Source organism: Perca flavescens, chromosome 19 (assembly GCF_004354835.1).
Source record: "Perca flavescens isolate YP-PL-M2 chromosome 19, PFLA_1.0, whole genome shotgun sequence".
NCBI classification, from domain to species: Eukaryota; Metazoa; Chordata; class Actinopteri; order Perciformes; family Percidae; genus Perca; species Perca flavescens.
The window spans coordinates 9932214-9948827 of NC_041349.1; the positions used below are offsets into that span (position 1 = coordinate 9932214).

Below are 16614 nucleotides of genomic sequence, written 5' to 3' on the forward strand. Positions count from 1 at the left end.
TGAACACCATCCCAACCGTGAAGCATGGAGATGGAAACATCATTTTTTGGGGTGCTTGTCAGCAAAGGGGACAGGACGCATTGCAATTGTGATTGAGGGGGAGGATGGATGGGCCATGTATCACGAGATCTTGGCTAACCCTCCTTCCTCAGTAAGAGTATTGAAGATGGGTCGTGGCTGGGTCTTCCACCATGACAACGCACCAAACACACAGCCAGGGCAACTAAGGAGCGGCTCTGCAAAGGCATCTCAAGGTCCTGGGAGGGCCTAGCCAGTCTCCAGACCTGAACACAATAGAAAAAATCTTTGTGGAGCTGAAAGTCCAGATTGCCCAGCGACAGCCCCGAAACCTGAAGAATCTGGAGAAGGTCTGTGGGGCCAAAATCCTTGCTGCAGTGTGTGCAAACCTGGTCAAGAACTATAGGAAATGATGATTTTGTAATTGCAAACAAAGTTTTCGTACCAAATATTAAGTTCTGCTTTTCTGATGTATCAAATACTTATGTCATGCAATAAAATGCAATTAATTACTTAAAAAATCATACAATGTGATTTTCTGGATTTTTTGCTTTAGATTCACCGTTGAAGAGTACCTATGATAAAATTACAGACCTCTCTATACATGCTTTGTAAGTGGAAAAACCTGCAAAATCAGCAGTGCGTATCAAATACTTGTTCTTCCCACTGTAAATACATAGAAATGAGAGTAATATAAAATTGTTCAGGGTGTGCTATGCGCTGTAACAGTCCCTGTTTCACGGTGAAACACAGACCTATTACAGGAGGAGCATTTCACCTTTGGTCTCTGGTGGCAGTGGACACACCTCCGACCCTGCCGCGCCCAGTCCTGGCAAAATGTACCAGTTTGTGGGAGGCGCCTGGGGGAGCAGGAGGGGTGGCTGTGAAGGGCAGTGGTGGTAGATCTAACCGCTTTCAGCCCGGAGACCAGGGTCTCGTATGAAGGTCTTCTGTGACATCACCTTCTCCTTCCTTGCAACGGCCATCTCCCTTATACAGATGTAGGCGCTGATTTATGGCGATGTCTAAGAAGTGGAACAGGGAAAAGACCGTACCACTTCTTGGTCTTGTGTAGGATGGTGTAGTAGCTAATCAGGCATCGGACAGGTCCGCCACACACATGTTCCTGGCAGAGACACAAATATAGGAAAAGGAAACATAGCCATTACATTACACTGATATTGATGCATTGACACAGGGGCGAGGCACCAAATTCCAGGCCCTGTATAAAAAGGTATTTACTATGGACCCTCCCCCAGATCCATGTGCCATACACTTAGCATCTTTGGTAGGGGACTGGGTACCAGTCCCCTTTTTCCCCAGTCTGACGCCTCATGTTTTGACATGATGTTAGGTGGGAGATATTGACAAAAAAATGAATATCTCGATATTTTTTTTTCGACATCGTATATTCAGACGATATTTTTTGAAATCCTTCTAGAAGATAAAAAGAAGCCCTGTTCGAGGCTATTTTGGTGGTTCTCTTTGGGAAAATGTACAAGCAAGATGAAATCATAACAATAAACAAAGGGCTCTGTTCTGTAACATATTGCACACAACCATGTCCTTATTGGAAGCAGTCCTGAGCTGGACAGGGTCGGGTCAGACTAGGTTCTGATAGTCCTTCTGCTTGGCTGTATAGTCCTTCTGACCCGGGATTTATGCTGGGATCCAGGAGTTGGATGTGATCTGACTGGCTCAGGTGAGGGAGAGGTGCAGTTCTGTGTGCTTTTTGATGTTAGAGTAACATGGTCTAGTGTGTTCTTCCCTCTAGTAGCACAATCTACATGCTGGGAGAAAGCTGGAGGGGAACAGACTTTAAGGACGCCTTGTTAAAGTCCCCTGTATCCCAGATCCAGGTGATCGCTGCAGTTTGTTCACTATGGTTAGCATTGAACCAAACTTTTGCTAACGCGCAGCGCCGGGGCTATGTAGACGGCAGTGTGCTGTTTTCATAGTAAATAAATGGTCAGTATATTACCGACTGGGGGCTCCAGGTCAGGTGAGCTGTACTGAACAACGATCCTGCAGTTGGTACTCCATTCATTAGCATTGTGGTCGCAGTCCTCCGCCTGGCTGCGTGGCCGAGTTATTTTCTCATTCTGCCGGGTAGATAGCTAGCTTCGGGTGCTACGCCCAACAACAACCTGGAGGGCTCGGTCAGGCTATATCCTCCGAGGTTATGAGCCGCCTGGAAGGCTCTCGTGACGGCTGTGTTGTATCGTGGTCCTGTATTGATTAGTGCAGTGTGGCTGTAATGTATTTGTGTATATATATATACACCGACAGGAGAGCCGCTGCACAATTGCGCACCGCCATCTTTGTTGACATGAGTGAACGCCATATTGCGCAAGGTAAGAACTAGTAGCAGCTTACTTTTTGTGCGGACGATCGTGATTTTTGTACAAAAAATACAGTCAAACAAACCCTAAAATCGCTACATATAATTGTTTAGAAGGTTATAGTGTGCTTATTTGTTTTCTCTTTAACTTCCTTCAGCTCTTTTCATGTTATGAAATGAAATTATGAAATATTCGATATCCTAATTTTGCATATCGTCCAGACAACAATTTGGATATTATCGTCTAAGCGATATATCGCCCACCTCTACATAATGTAAAAATTAAATTCAAAGTAGGGCTGGGCGATATGGAGTAAATCAGATATCACAATATTCTTCACCAAATACTTAGATATTTTCATTCATTCAAACCTTTATTTAACCAGGAAAAACTTCTTGAGATTACAAATCTCTTTTACAAGAGGGTCCTGGCAAGTGGCAGCAATGTCGATATTGTGGTGATATTCTAGGGTTGAAAATCAGTGCTTTGAAAAAATATCTTCACACTTAGATTTTAGATAAATAATCATCAGTAATGTGGACATAATGTCTAAGTGGGGAAAAGGCCAATAATAGAACAGCTAGAAGAGTCTGGTGTGTTCAGAAAAGTAAATCACTTTTACTATAATGCAGCCTTTAGAAACCAGTAAAAGACAACGCTTATGTCACATCACGATATCGATATAATATCGATATATTGCCCAGCCCTAATTCAAAGGGCTGAAATGATGAAAACAGTGTACATACTTGTTGTAGTCCATCATGGCTGGTGGGATGGGGCGTCCTGCACAGACCACTGCCCATCTGCCCCCCTTGATCCTCCTCTGGGTCGCGGTCCTCTCCGTTAATGCGCGGGATCGTGGAGCATATCAGGACATCTCTGGTGTCCTTCCACTGAACGAACACCCACGGGCCCCTCAAGGATCCAGCGGATGGAGCCCCCTGGGAGCCTGCCTCTCAAGCCCGCCCGGCCTGTTTTTGGGGAACCCGATCTGATGTTGGCGAATGGTACGCGAGGCCCAGATCTTCCTCGCCAGCAGGTCTCGAAAGAGATCCGGGCTGGTGTAAAAGTTATCCACGAATAACTTATACCCGGTACCCATCACCTGCGTGTTTACGAGCCGCATTACCGTGTCGTAACTGAGCCCCTTCACAATCCGCCACATTTTCCCTTCATTACACAAAGAAGTCCCAGGTGTAACCGTTGGAATCCGCCAGCACAAACAGCTTGTAGCCCCACTTCATTGTTCTTCATGTACTGGCGGACTCCATTGCGGGCTTTGGATGCGACCATCCTCTCGCCGATGGCGATGCACTGGTGGGGTGGTAATCGCCATGCACGCCTGCCTGACCTCGTCGTACATCGACTTGATTTTTGCAAAGCCTGTCGTGGCGGGGATTGCCTCTCTTGAGGTCGTTGGCGGCATCGCCGTCGGCGAGGTCGCTGAGGTGGATGGCGGCGGGCGGCCTTGAACCTGCGCCCTGACATCACACTCGGCGGGAAGGAGAAGGTGTACAGCTCGGACCTCCTCCAGTAGTCAGTGATGTTCGGGTATCGATTATTCCCATGTAGATAATCATGGCCAAGTAGGACATCATGTCTGGCATAGTGAGCCTCTGAAAGGTTTCTGGATGGTCACTTTCTCCAAACTTGTTTGAATTATTCAAGATGGTCTGAAGTATGCGATTCGACATGAATAACTGAAATAATTGTAAAACTGAGTATTGGGAACCACCCGCGAGCTGGCCACCGGGTGTGCGTGCCGGGCGGAAGGACGGCTGTTCAGGAGTGATGTCATCCACATCAGTGCCTTGCCACGCACCTTCGGGTGCAGAACTCTGCTCTGGAGGGCTTCTTCCTCCTGCTCTCCCCCTTCCTCTCCCCCTCCCCCGTCTTGCAGGCCGTGTGGATTTAGAGAGTTGGGGTTCCAGCTCCTCCTCCTCTTCTTCTTCTTCTTCTTCCTCCTCCTCCTCCTCCTCCTCCTCTCTTCTTCCTCTTCTTCCTCCTCCTCCTCTTCCTCCTGCTCCACCACAACAGGAGACTTTGGGGTCCTCCTGGGCCTCTTTGCCTCCGGCTGCCAATCGGGGTCAGACTTCTCTGGCTCTCTGAAACACAGAAATGCAATGATTAGCTCATCCTCCACACAACCCCCCGCAACCCCGATACTGCCTAAAACGCTGGTATCGGTATCATCGAAGTACTATCGGGAAAATACACACACACACACACACACACACACACACACACAGATAGACACAGACACAGAGACACACACACAGATACACACACATACACACACCGAGATAAACACAGAGACACACACACACACACAGCCTCCGATACTGCCCTAAAAACGCTGGTATCGGTATCAGGAAAATACTGGAGTTTATGCGGCGATCCGATACCAAGTAATAAAGCCCTGAAGAAAATCTACGTTAAAAGTAGTTTATTTATGTTCTTTTCCGTTATAACGGACTGTCAAACTGGAGAATAAAAGAAAGTTCTGGGGCGTTCATCGTGTTTTGTTTAACCTGAGCCAGACCGACAACAAAGATAGAAATCATATCACATCCATACAGGGATAGTAGTATACAGCTGTTATACATCATATCACATCCATACAGGGAGCAAAAAATGGTATCGGGACACACACACACACACACACACACACACACACACACACACACACACACACACACACACACACACACGTGCGCTTCAGCAACAGCACCCCTCCCCCTTGTTTACAAACTCAGAGCGCCATCGGTCTCCACCCAGAATAACTACTACCTACAGATAATGTCTGGCAAGAAATACTTTCTGATCAAATACTCAACATGTTACGTTAGGCTGTGTACTCACAGATCAAGATCCGGGTCCCTTCCTTTGAGAAAATCCTCCTCAGCTGCAGAGTCCCCAGAGAACTCGCTTGATGAAGAGGACAAGGACAACTCCTCTTCATCGGCTAGTTCGAGCAATAAAGCAACCGCCTCCTTCAGTGTAAACCTGTTCTCCCCACGGTGGACATGTCCACTAAACTGCGCCACTGCGTCCACAAACGCTAAAATAAGTCACCAAAGTCGCAATTCAAAGTTCGCTCTCTGCAGCCAACATGTGTGCATTGAAACGATTGAAACTCCTTCTTCCTCTTCATCCTCCTCCTTTTTCTCTTCTTCTTTTTTTGGGATTTTACGGCAGCAAGCATCCAAAAAGTTGCATTGCTTCCATCTACTGGCATCTACTGGAACCAGCACCTTAGTGCGCTTAGTGCACTGTTGCACTGTCTCAGGTTACAGTAGGGTGACCATATTTAGATTTCCCCCAAAAATAAAAAGAGGAAACTCGGCCCGTCCTCGAGACACAAATCCAGACAGGCTTCTCAGAGGTTAATAATGCTTTATTATGCATCAATGGTGCAAAAATAACTTCTCTAATACAATACAATAAAATATGTAACAACCTGTAACAAAAAATATCTCTCTTTTCAAATAAATAAATAAATAGTATGATGTAATGTTCTAAACATGACCTCTTCTGTGTTAGAAAATCCAGCCTCAACAAAATATCTTTTAATACATTTTCAGTGTCATAAGATAAATAATAGAACAGTTTTATTAAAATATATATTAAAAGTGGACATGTCCGAGCAAAAGAGGACGTTTGGTCACCCTAGGTTATGTTACAGTGGAGTTGCATATTAAGTGGTTCGGGGCCCTTCGGTAAGTCATTACGTTTTGGGTACAATTCTACAAGCAGCAATACCACAGGCCAAGCAATCGGCCCGTTCACTTACAACAGGCTCTGTAGGCTACTAGTTAAATTAATTAATATATATACACTACCGGTCAAAAGTTTGGGGTCACTTAGAAATTTCCATTCCACTCCATTCCAGACACAATACCTGCTGAGATCAGTTGTATTGTTTTTTTTAACCAGGGCAGCAGTTTTCAGATTACATTATGTGCTTACATAATTGCAAAAGGGTTCTCGACTGTTGTAGAAAGAAGTGGCTGAAGAAACACTTGAAATTCATGCTTTTGGTCTAAACGTCATACCCAAATTAAAAAGTGGTACAGCTCCCATATACTTTGACACTCAGGGGTGTGCCTGATATCATTGGAAAGGTGATTGATGTGGGTTTGTTTGTGTATTTGAGAAGTGTTGTATTTTGTAGTTTTTGGCTTTTTATTTGCACTTTTCAAATAGAAATAAAAAACGCACAGACATATTTGTAGAAAAGAATTCATATAAAATCCATTTTTGAGTCTTTTAGCTTCTGAATTTTTTCTGTAGTAAGCTGAGACGTGGCTAATGCTGTGTTGTCTGTCACCTGTCAGATGTGTTTACAGCAGTGTATTCTAATAATTTTACAGATTTATAACTTGACAGAAATAAAAATCTCCATTCTAGCCTCTGTAACTCTGTGTCAGTAAGGCCTAGAATCACTCTGACACAACTTGAGTGTTTCCTTTCCAATGATATCAGGCACACCCCTAAGTTTCAAAGTATATGGGGAGCTGTACCACTTTTAATTTGGGTATGACGTTTAGACCAAAAAGCATGAATTTCAAGTGTTTCTTCAGCCACTTCTGTCTACAACAGTCGAGAACCATTTTGCAATTATGTAAGCACATAATGTAATCTGAAAACTGCTGCCCTGATTAAAAAATCAATGCAACTGATCTCTGCTGGTATTCTGTCTGGAATGGACATTTCTAAGTGACCCCAAACTTTGACCGGTAGTGTATATATAAAAAGTCAAACCCTCTCTGATTCTGGCTTCTTGAATGAACATAGTCTCTTCTCTCCTCTGTGACAGTAAACTGAATATCTTTTGAGATGTGGACAAAACGTGACATTTGAGGACGTCATCTTGGGCTTTTGAGGAAACACTGATCCACTTTTTTTTCACCATTTTCTGACATTTTATAGAGACCCAAAAAAACTAATCCATCGAGTTGAATCGAGTTGCAGTCCTAAACACAGATGTAGTTCACATTTTGTTTTATTTTGACAGGGTCGGGAGGACTTGCAGGGACTATTTGTTGCAGATGAGCCTATACATGGGGTCTCCCCGGAGTTTCTGGGGGGTGTATTTTAAGGTAAATCAAATCCACATGACTACAATTTATAAATAGCATACATATACATATAGAAAATTACAGTTAACCATGATCAGGAATTTCCCCCAGTGTGGGATGAATAATTTAAGATTAAGTCTATTTTATCTTATTTGATTATGCATTTTTAGTCAGTATTTAGGCTACTAGACTTGCTGAGTCACAATGCTGAGTCATACACCACACAATACTATCGTTTTTTCTATGTCAGACATGGTTATCATGTGAAAAAGAGCTGGAAAGGATTAAACTCCACTTGCCTTAATCTAACCCATGTTTTAAAAGTATAACTTATGAAGGAGTTTTATCTGCGAACGATATATCTGAGTTTACCAGCCAGAATGCTTTTTTGAATTTATTTAGTGGTTTTTGTTCTCAAATTGACCCTTGTGTTGTCTTCACGTCGACCAACAAGCAACTTTTTGTTTTTCTGGGTCAACATTTAAAATTAAAAAACTTTTGTGCTTTTCTACTTTCTCAACGTTCTTTTATCTTTCTTCTTTTTTTTTATTGAATAGAACACCCAAATTCAATGAAAGTGGTGAACTCATAATTTACCTTACTAGTTGTATGGAACCATACCCGCGTTGTTGTTGTTTCAAAATTTGGTTGAAAGAGACCCAAATTTGTGATATAGAAACTTTTTGAAAATGGGACAAATGTGACCCGAGGACAACCTGAACAGGAGGGTTAACGTTAACGAACATGTGAAGATAATTCAAATGGAGTCTGGAAATAATAAATCAGTATAAATGAGCAGAACATTCTAGTGTAATCTCGCTTTTGATACACAGTCAGTCAGAGTTATGTGTTTATTTACATCATTAGGCAACCATGTATCCATGCTAAAAAAATCAATGGAATACATAACGTCAGTACGTCATACGTGGTGACGTAATACGCAGCTTAAAGGATCTACCTCCAGCCACACTTTCATTCATTCGGCGGCAGTTGCGCTCACTACAACCGGTATTCTTCTGTCTTTCTACCGGGTCAGTTCATGGTTAGCTTCGAGGTCTTCGTGTTCTGCTCCACTTTTACACTCTGGACGGTCTTTGTTCCTTTTAGCACGGCACTACAGATGGACCTTAAAGGTAAGCTCATGTGTTTCGCTAGCTGTACAATGTTATAGTAATGTAGGGCTCAGATATTCAGTTCGGTTCAGTGTAGTTTCTATTTGAGTTGCGACATACAAAGGCCAGTAAAATGTTTATGAATACGGACAGGCTAACCAAAAGACACATTGGCCCAATCCCAAAGTGAGCCCTGAGGACTAAGGACTAAAGACTCACAGACTTAATTGATTTTAGGTGCTAAGTGAGTGAGTGTGTGAGGCCACATGGGCTCAAATAGGTATAAATGGGATTGGGACAGCACTTCACACAAGATCACATGTTACCTTGGCAACGTTTAATAAAAAGGATGTTGCTGACACTTGCTGGTTTGGGAATTTTCATTTTAAGTTTGTTGCTTTCCGCACGGCCAAGGCACAGGAGACGGCTGCGTGATTCCACATTATTTCAAGCTCTTGTTTTACAAGCTGGAAAACAGGTTGGTTTGTTCCGTGGCCGTGTGTCGTGCTGTTGTTTACCTTTGTAATTTCCGGATTTCCATACGGTCTCCGCGGTGAAATTCGACATTGGGACAACCCTAAGCCCTTACGAATTTCGCGAGATCGCGCACCAAAGTCCGTGAGTCTGTGAGTCCGGACTTTGGGATTGGGGCCATTAACACCTGTCTCTTTCACCAGATTAGTCACACGTTACTTGCGGGGTTTTTTAGACCCAGACACACACCCCCCACCCACCCACCCACCCACACACACACACACACAATGACTCACAGAGGGAATCACCAGTGTTACTGAGATGGGGGTCGTTTCACATAAGTGGTCTCGGCGTTTTCCAGAAACTAACACAGTTACACACACTTGTTAAGACGTTCTGAGCCTCCTGTATGAGCGGGACCGCCTCCATCAGTTAAGTTTGGGTCTTTGGATCTTTTGAATTCACTGATCCAGTATATCAGTCCATCTGTCTGGCATGGTACAGCTTTGAATGATGTGACCCATCTATCTATCTATCTATCTATCTATCTATCTATCTATCTATCTATCTATCTATCTATCTATCTCTCTCTCTCTCTCTCTCTCTCTCTCTCTCTCTCTCTCTCTCTCTCTCTCTCTCTCTCTCTCTCTCTCTCTCTCTCTCTCTCTCTATGCATGGTACAGCTTTGAATGATGTGATCTCTTTCTCTCTCTCTCTCGCTCTTGCTCTCTCTCTAATGACCACTAGTTTTACACTTATTTTTGAAATTCGTGGTCAATAAACCTTATTTATATAATATTATGTCTACATTTTGAGTTACAAAATTGAAATTATAACAAATAGTTAAGATGAAAGGATGCCAAGTGGAAAATCACTGGTAGAGGTCAATGTTTTTTTTTTTTCCTCTCAAATGCCATATCAAATTGAATGAAACACCCAAAATTGAATAAAAGTGATCATTAATTTTACCTGCAAAGAGGGTTGATAGTATGGAACCATCCATGTTATTTTGGGGTAATTTGGTTAAAAGAAACTCATATTTCTGACGTAGAATCAAATTTGACCCGAGGACAACAGTAGGGTTTAAAATCTTCCTTTTTCACGTAAAAAAAAAGAAGAAGAAGAAGAAGAAATAAATAAAATTCTGTCCAATACCAAAAAATATTTGAACCCACAAATCAACCTTGTGATAGCAGGCGCATAATGACAATGTTGTTCCAAACAATTGGTCAGCAGACTTTTTTTATTTTGGGTAACTGAGCATCATCATCATGACTAGACAAAATCCTAATCTGTCAGCTCGGGAAAAAAAATAGCTGGAACAGACGGAAAATATTCTAGCACAGATGCCAAAACATTTCCTAGCTGCAGCTCTTCAGTTGTTTATTTTGCTGCTTTTTCTTTGTCTCATTATGTGATTAAATAAACCAAATTTATCTTTTGGGGTTCCCAAAAGGTTTCCCTAGTTAATAGACATCAATTTAGCAAGAAAAGGAAAAGGTCATTGACTTTTCTTTAAATTTTCTAGAATAAGTGATGGAAATAATTCTTACTTTCCCTAGTTACAAAAAAATCCTCTTCCTAATTCGCACCGCTGATGTAAAATAAAGTTATTAGCCTGGGAAAGTTGGTATGAATTGGTCAGGGTTTTCCTGCCATTATAAGGTTTAGGTGCAGCGCACCCTTGAGAATGAAAGAATGAATAAATGAAACTAAAAGGCTTTTCACAGATCTAATGACTGTAGTCGGGACCTTTTTTATCAAGTGTTGGTCATTTATAATCTACTCCAAGCTTGTCCCAACTTCTAGACACAGATACCGAGATAACAACAATGTGAAAGAGAGACTCAACATGACTACAAAGAGAAACAAAAACCCACAGAGACATGAAATGTATGGGGGAAATTGCTATAAATTGAATGAATGAAAGGAAAGTTTGGGAATTATTTAGAAGCAAAATATTAGTTGAGATTACAGGGTTTCCCCAGAAAAGTTTTTTTATTTTTTTCTGTCACAGACTGATGGAGGCATTAACATAGAGCCCCAATAGTTTCTGTGATAACAAAATAATGGCTGGAATTGTGAAATTGAGAATTAAAAAAAAAAGCTAAGAGACAGATTTACATTGAGTCAGTGCTAAAGGACATATTTCACAGGGCTTATTACATTAAGTCAGTGCTAAAAGCTAACTGGAGATTTGAAAATATGACTACATCTAAGTTTCCAACCTACTGTAACTATAGCTAAAAATTCATTTAAAAAAAATAAATAAAAAATAATTCCCAGTGGCTTTGGCCTGCAGTACACTGGGGGGGGAAACCCTGGGTAACATTATTGCCGCTGTATATTCCAGTGTTTATCTTCTGGGGTTTTGGACTGCTAGTCATTCCAAATAATCAAAGACTTCTCCTTGGCTTTCACAAGACTGTAATTGGCATTTTCTCTTTTACCATTTGACATACCATTTCTCTTTTCTTTTTTTTTTTCTTGACAATTTAATGATGAAAATATTTCTTAGTTCTAGGGCTGGGCGATATGGAGAAAATCAGATATCGCGATTGTCCTAATACCTTGATGTCTATCGTGGCGATATTATAGGGTTGACTGACAATCGGTGCTTTAACAAAATATCTTCACAATGAGATTTAAGATATGTAATCTTCAGTAATGTACATATAATGTCTGGGTAAAAAAATAATAGAACAGCTAGAGTAGTTTGGTAACACAGAAAAGTACATCACTACTGTAATGCAGCCTTTAAAACCAGGACAAGACACCACTTAAGCCATTTACGATATTACGATATCCAAAATCTAAGACGATATCTAGTCTCATATCACGATATCAATACAATATCGATATATTGCCCAGCCCTACCTAGTTCCCAAAATCCCAGCTTCTTTCCTTCGCACTGACGTGAAAGAAAGAAAAGAGAAGTTTTAGAAGTAAAACATAATTTATTGCCGCTGTACGTCTTCCCCCTTTTTCACACTTGTTTAAATTGTCCCCTCTTGTGTGTTTTCCAGTTCAGGTGATTGGGTCCCTTCGGCCAATCATCGCGGCCCCGGGCGATGATGTCATCCTGCCGTGCCAGCTAGAGCCCAGCGAGGACGTGCGGGACAAGACGGTGGAGTGGTCCAAGCCCGACCTGAAGCCGGACCCGTCGGACCGGCTGAGCCGCGTCGGCTACGTGCACCTCTACCGGGACAAACGGGAAGTCCCGGACATGAAGATCCCGTCGTACGCCCGGAGGACGGCGCTGTTCACCGACTCCCTGAAGGAGGGAAACATCTCGCTCCGGATCGCCAACGTCACGCTCGCCGACACGGGCCGATACCGATGCTACGTGCCCAAGCTAGGCTGCCACTCCATCGTCAAACTCGTCGTCGGTGAGTATAGGGCTGTGCAATTAATCAAAATGTAATCGTGATTATGATTTTGGCTCCCAATGATCACAAAAACAGAAAAATCGACAAAAACAATTATTTAGCTCATTCGTTGTGCAAGTAAACTCTTTATTTTTCTCTTTTTGTTCTGAAATGAAAAAATAAAGTTTAAATAGGAAAAATATCTTTTAAGGCAAATTTCACAGTTGTGCGGAGCCCCCTGGTCCCACTTTGTAAAAAAAATTATTTATAACCATCTCGAGGCCTCAAGATAGTATCTCGAGCAGCTCCAGGTGAGTAACTTTTTGTTTCGGACGTTTAAGGTCCCGACACAAGGCTCGAGGTTGTTGTTGTTGTCTTAGTCTCACTTTGCCCGATCTCCCTCCCTCTCCTCCACAGAGCTGCGGAGGAAGGTCCGCCACTTTAAAACAAATTTAATAAAGCTTAGAATGAATCCCAGGACACATCTTTTGGTCGTATCACTTGTCATGTGACCCAGATATTGTAACGTTTTTTGCCCAACGTGCCGTTTTTATTTGAAGCGGCAAAAAAGTTGTCCGCTACGGCCCAGGATGTTTGGAGTTGCTATGGCAACAAGTGACCACTATACCTCAACAGTCCTATAATTAACAACTTGGCACATCTGAACAAAATCAACAATTTAGCTAGCTAGCTAACGTTAAACAGAAAGAAATGGTAAATTACCTGAAAGATAAATTGCTATTAGACAATTGTGTAATCATATAATTGTTCGGGACCTCAACTCAAGGCCCACGTATCAATTTGGGTTCACAATTCATTTTTCCCATACCAATGATGACTCAAAACCAGAGTAATTTACATATTCAGGATGTGAAACCAGTCGTTGTTTTCAGGGGTGTCACTCTCAGGTGCAGCACCCGAGCCGTTTTGGGCTGCACCCCAACGGAAATGTGGCAAAAAAAACAAACCCCAAAAAGCATCTTACCTTAACACTTGAGTTGTCTTTGGTTGAAATTTTGACCCGTTTTCTTAGTTTCTTTGTCAGAAATGTGGGTTTATTTCAACCAAATTGACCAAAAAATAACATGGGCGGTTCCATTGATGCTCTTCAAGTCAAGTTAACGATCCACTACTTTCATTGACTTTTGGGTGGTTTTATTTAATTTTATGCAATCGGACACTTGTGCTTTACAGCTGATTAAGCATCGTTTTGTCAACGTTTTTTGTTTTTACAGAGCCACGCTCTGTTGAAGCCTGGACGACGGAGACGCCGCTGCATCCCAAAATCCTCCAGACTCCAGGTCCAAACGATGACACGGGTGTTGAAGGTGAGCACATAGACGACTCTGGGAAGATGGAAGCAAAACGCTGAGTCATGCTTACTTTGACTGCTAGTTAAGATCAGAGGATGTTGAGTGAATCACCGTTTATTTCAAATGCTATAAAATTGAAGAAAAAACACCCACCCACAATTCAATGAAAGTAATCATTAATTTTACCTGCTAAGAATGTGACAGAGCTTCCACACAACGTACATCAACACATTCAGCTTATTTTTGGGGCAATTTGGTTCAAAGAAACCCATAATTCTGATATAAAAATGGGTCAAATTTGAACCGAGGACAATAGAAGGGTTAAAAAAGTTAACATACGGGAATCCCATTCCCCATCCCCTTCATGCTCATATGTATAAATGTGTGTGTGAGATATTCCAGCTACTGTAGTTTATGTTTGTTTGGTTTTTCCATCAGGTGGGCGTCTGTACCTGAGCGTACCGATCCTCGGTGTGTTTGGCTGCATCGTCCTGATCCTGAGTGTTGGACTCCGCGCATATTTACTCAAACTAAGGCATCAACCCCAAACTGTAAGTCAGGATGACTTATTAATTTAAGAGACAGCACCAGCACTACCTTCACTACTACGTCTGGGACAACGTTCAGTCAGGAGATGACAGCCGCGGCATTTCACCGGACCTTTAACCGACCCAAGGTGGAAGACAACCAGTTCTTCTCTGTATCAGATGGTTCTCCTCCACCAGCTGGGGGGGACTGGGAGGGAAATACACCGTTCACACCCTGGCTTTTTGTGGTTCTGTTGTTGTAACGACGCTGTGTGACCAGAGGCCCCCACTACGGAGCAAGATTTGGCCTCAACGAGGATACTTCAGGGTTTGGTGGATCACGGCGGCAGATCGCTTGTTGCCGGGTCAACGGTGCCTTCGCATTGGCACAGTAACCACGGCTGCAAAACGACAAAGAGCCATTCATTTCCTACGGAGATTCGCAGGCCGCGAGCAAACTGGTCCCAACCGATGCGAACGAATGCGCTGTGGAAACAAAACTGGGTCTGTTGGTCATCCGGAGGCGTTTTTTAAAAAAAAAAAAAAAAGTTGAACTCATCGACAGGCAACGGATGGTTCCCATTAGGGGTTTTATTGTATGTCTACTACTAATCTCATGGGAATAGTAACTACATTTACATACTGTCAATGTGATTTTTTTTTTTTTTTTTAAATCAAGAATTGTTTTTGAATCGAATCGTGACTCTAAAAATCCATATTGAATGGTGACATTTTCTGAATCGTGCACCCCTAGTTCCTATCCGACAATTTTTATTAGGGCAGTTGATACGATACCTGCTATGGCTCGGTTGGTTAGCAACAGACATCGGACTATTGTTATTATATCGCATTTAACCAACCTGACATATCAACATCCCAGGCAACTTTTCTCCACACAGCTGCTGACAAGAAGGAAGAAGATGTTGGGCAGATATTAAGAACGTACGAATTTACCTCAAGTCTTAAACACACGGTGTATTTACTGCATGCCAAATAATACGTACACTAACCATAGATATGTTTTTATAAAACTGATGTGTGGCCGTTGGGTCAACATGTCATCTGTTGCATTATCGCAGCAACCGATTTTATTCCTCAAGTTTTTACTAGCTGAGATAATCTTTTTTTAAGATTAATAGAGCTCAGTCGGATTGGATGGAAAGCATCTGTGAACGGCAATGTTCAAGTCTTGACAGATATTCTTAGGGCTGGACTTTGACTTGGCCATTCTAACACATGAACATATGAATATACTTTGATATAAACCATTACATTGTAGCTCTACCAACTGAGCTACCCAGACACCCAGCTGAGATATTTCTTAAGTTTTAAGAAATATTTCTTAACCTAAATGGTTCTCTCTCTCTCTCTCTCTCTCTCTCTCTCTCTCTCTCTCTTCTCATTCTCTCACTGACCCCAGCCTCACCTTATTTATATTATACCGTATATAACATTGTTGGGTTTTTATTATTAAAAACTATAGTGTTTGTTTGTGATCCAGTATAGAGTTTGTTGCACTCAGTTCTTGTTTTCAAATGTTGCTCTAATGTTAGGTCTCGTGATTACAGGAGAAGAAATAAATCTGTCTCCCAGAACAGCGTTTTGTTATGCTGCCGGCCAATCCTAGCTTTAGTGCCGTACCACAACAATCGTCACTATGGAAACCCTGATAAGTGTCTTTTATAGAAAGGCAGTATTTGTTTCTTTTGTATGTATTTCTCTTTTTAATGTATGTTGTACGTCATGTCTGTGTCTTCTGAATGGACCTTCAGTCCCGCAATAAAGCTGATGATGATGAAGATGACTACAGTGCAGTGTGTTTGACTTCTATCTGCTGTCTCTTTGGCGTTCAATGTCCTCTCTCTCAGACTCGGTTTGTGTCTGTTTGCATTTGTCTCCGGTGGTTATGAGATACCATACACGGATGTGTATACACTTGTTAAAGGGAAAGTTATGTATAAAGGCTTTAGGCCGCCCTACACGTTATTGTAGGCCCAGTTTATGTAACTTAATTTTATGAAATGCAGTATATGTAGTAGAGGGGTCCCTGCTCCATCTCTCTCTGTCTGAGTCAAGGGGTCCTTGACTTAAACGTTGAAGACCCCTGCTCTAGTGTTACAAATGTCTCTTTACCTTCCTGCTGTTTAGTGTCCCTGTGTGTATGCATCCTAAATATACACAAAGACATTATTTTGTAACTTCTCCATGTTTTAACTATGGAAAATGTATTTTTTATGTATTTTTTATATATATATATATATATAAAAAATATTATGATTTACAATTACTCTCAAACGTATCATCTGGGTGCCAGTGTTTTGACGAGTAACTAGAGGAAAAAAGAGCTGGATATAGAAACTTTTTGAAAATGGGACAAAT

The 16614-nt window shown here is 42.0% G+C and overlaps 2 protein-coding genes across 3 annotated transcripts in view; one reads left to right on the top strand and one right to left on the bottom strand.

Annotated features, from left to right (window-relative positions):
• LOC114545549 (myelin-oligodendrocyte glycoprotein-like) overlaps window positions 1–14781 on the top strand; it is a 32115-nt gene extending 17334 nt beyond the window's left edge. Inside the window, exons 1-4 of one of the 2 annotated variants that reach the window (XM_028563909.1) lie at window positions 8405–8574; window positions 12054–12416; window positions 13631–13723; window positions 14147–14781. In XM_028563909.1, coding sequence (XP_028419710.1) covers window positions 8481–8574; window positions 12054–12416; window positions 13631–13723; window positions 14147–14286 — 690 coding nt within the window. In that variant the 5' untranslated portion in view covers window positions 8405–8480 and the 3' untranslated portion in view covers window positions 14287–14781. Of the gene's footprint in view, window positions 1–8404; window positions 8575–12053; window positions 12417–13630; window positions 13724–14146 lie in introns of those variants that run through there. The other variant, XM_028563910.1, reaches the window with a different exon arrangement.
• The window catches only part of LOC114545544 (uncharacterized), a 202710-nt gene that overhangs the window by 141169 nt on the left and 44927 nt on the right, over window positions 1–16614 (bottom strand). The gene's annotated exons all lie outside the window — the stretch shown is intronic.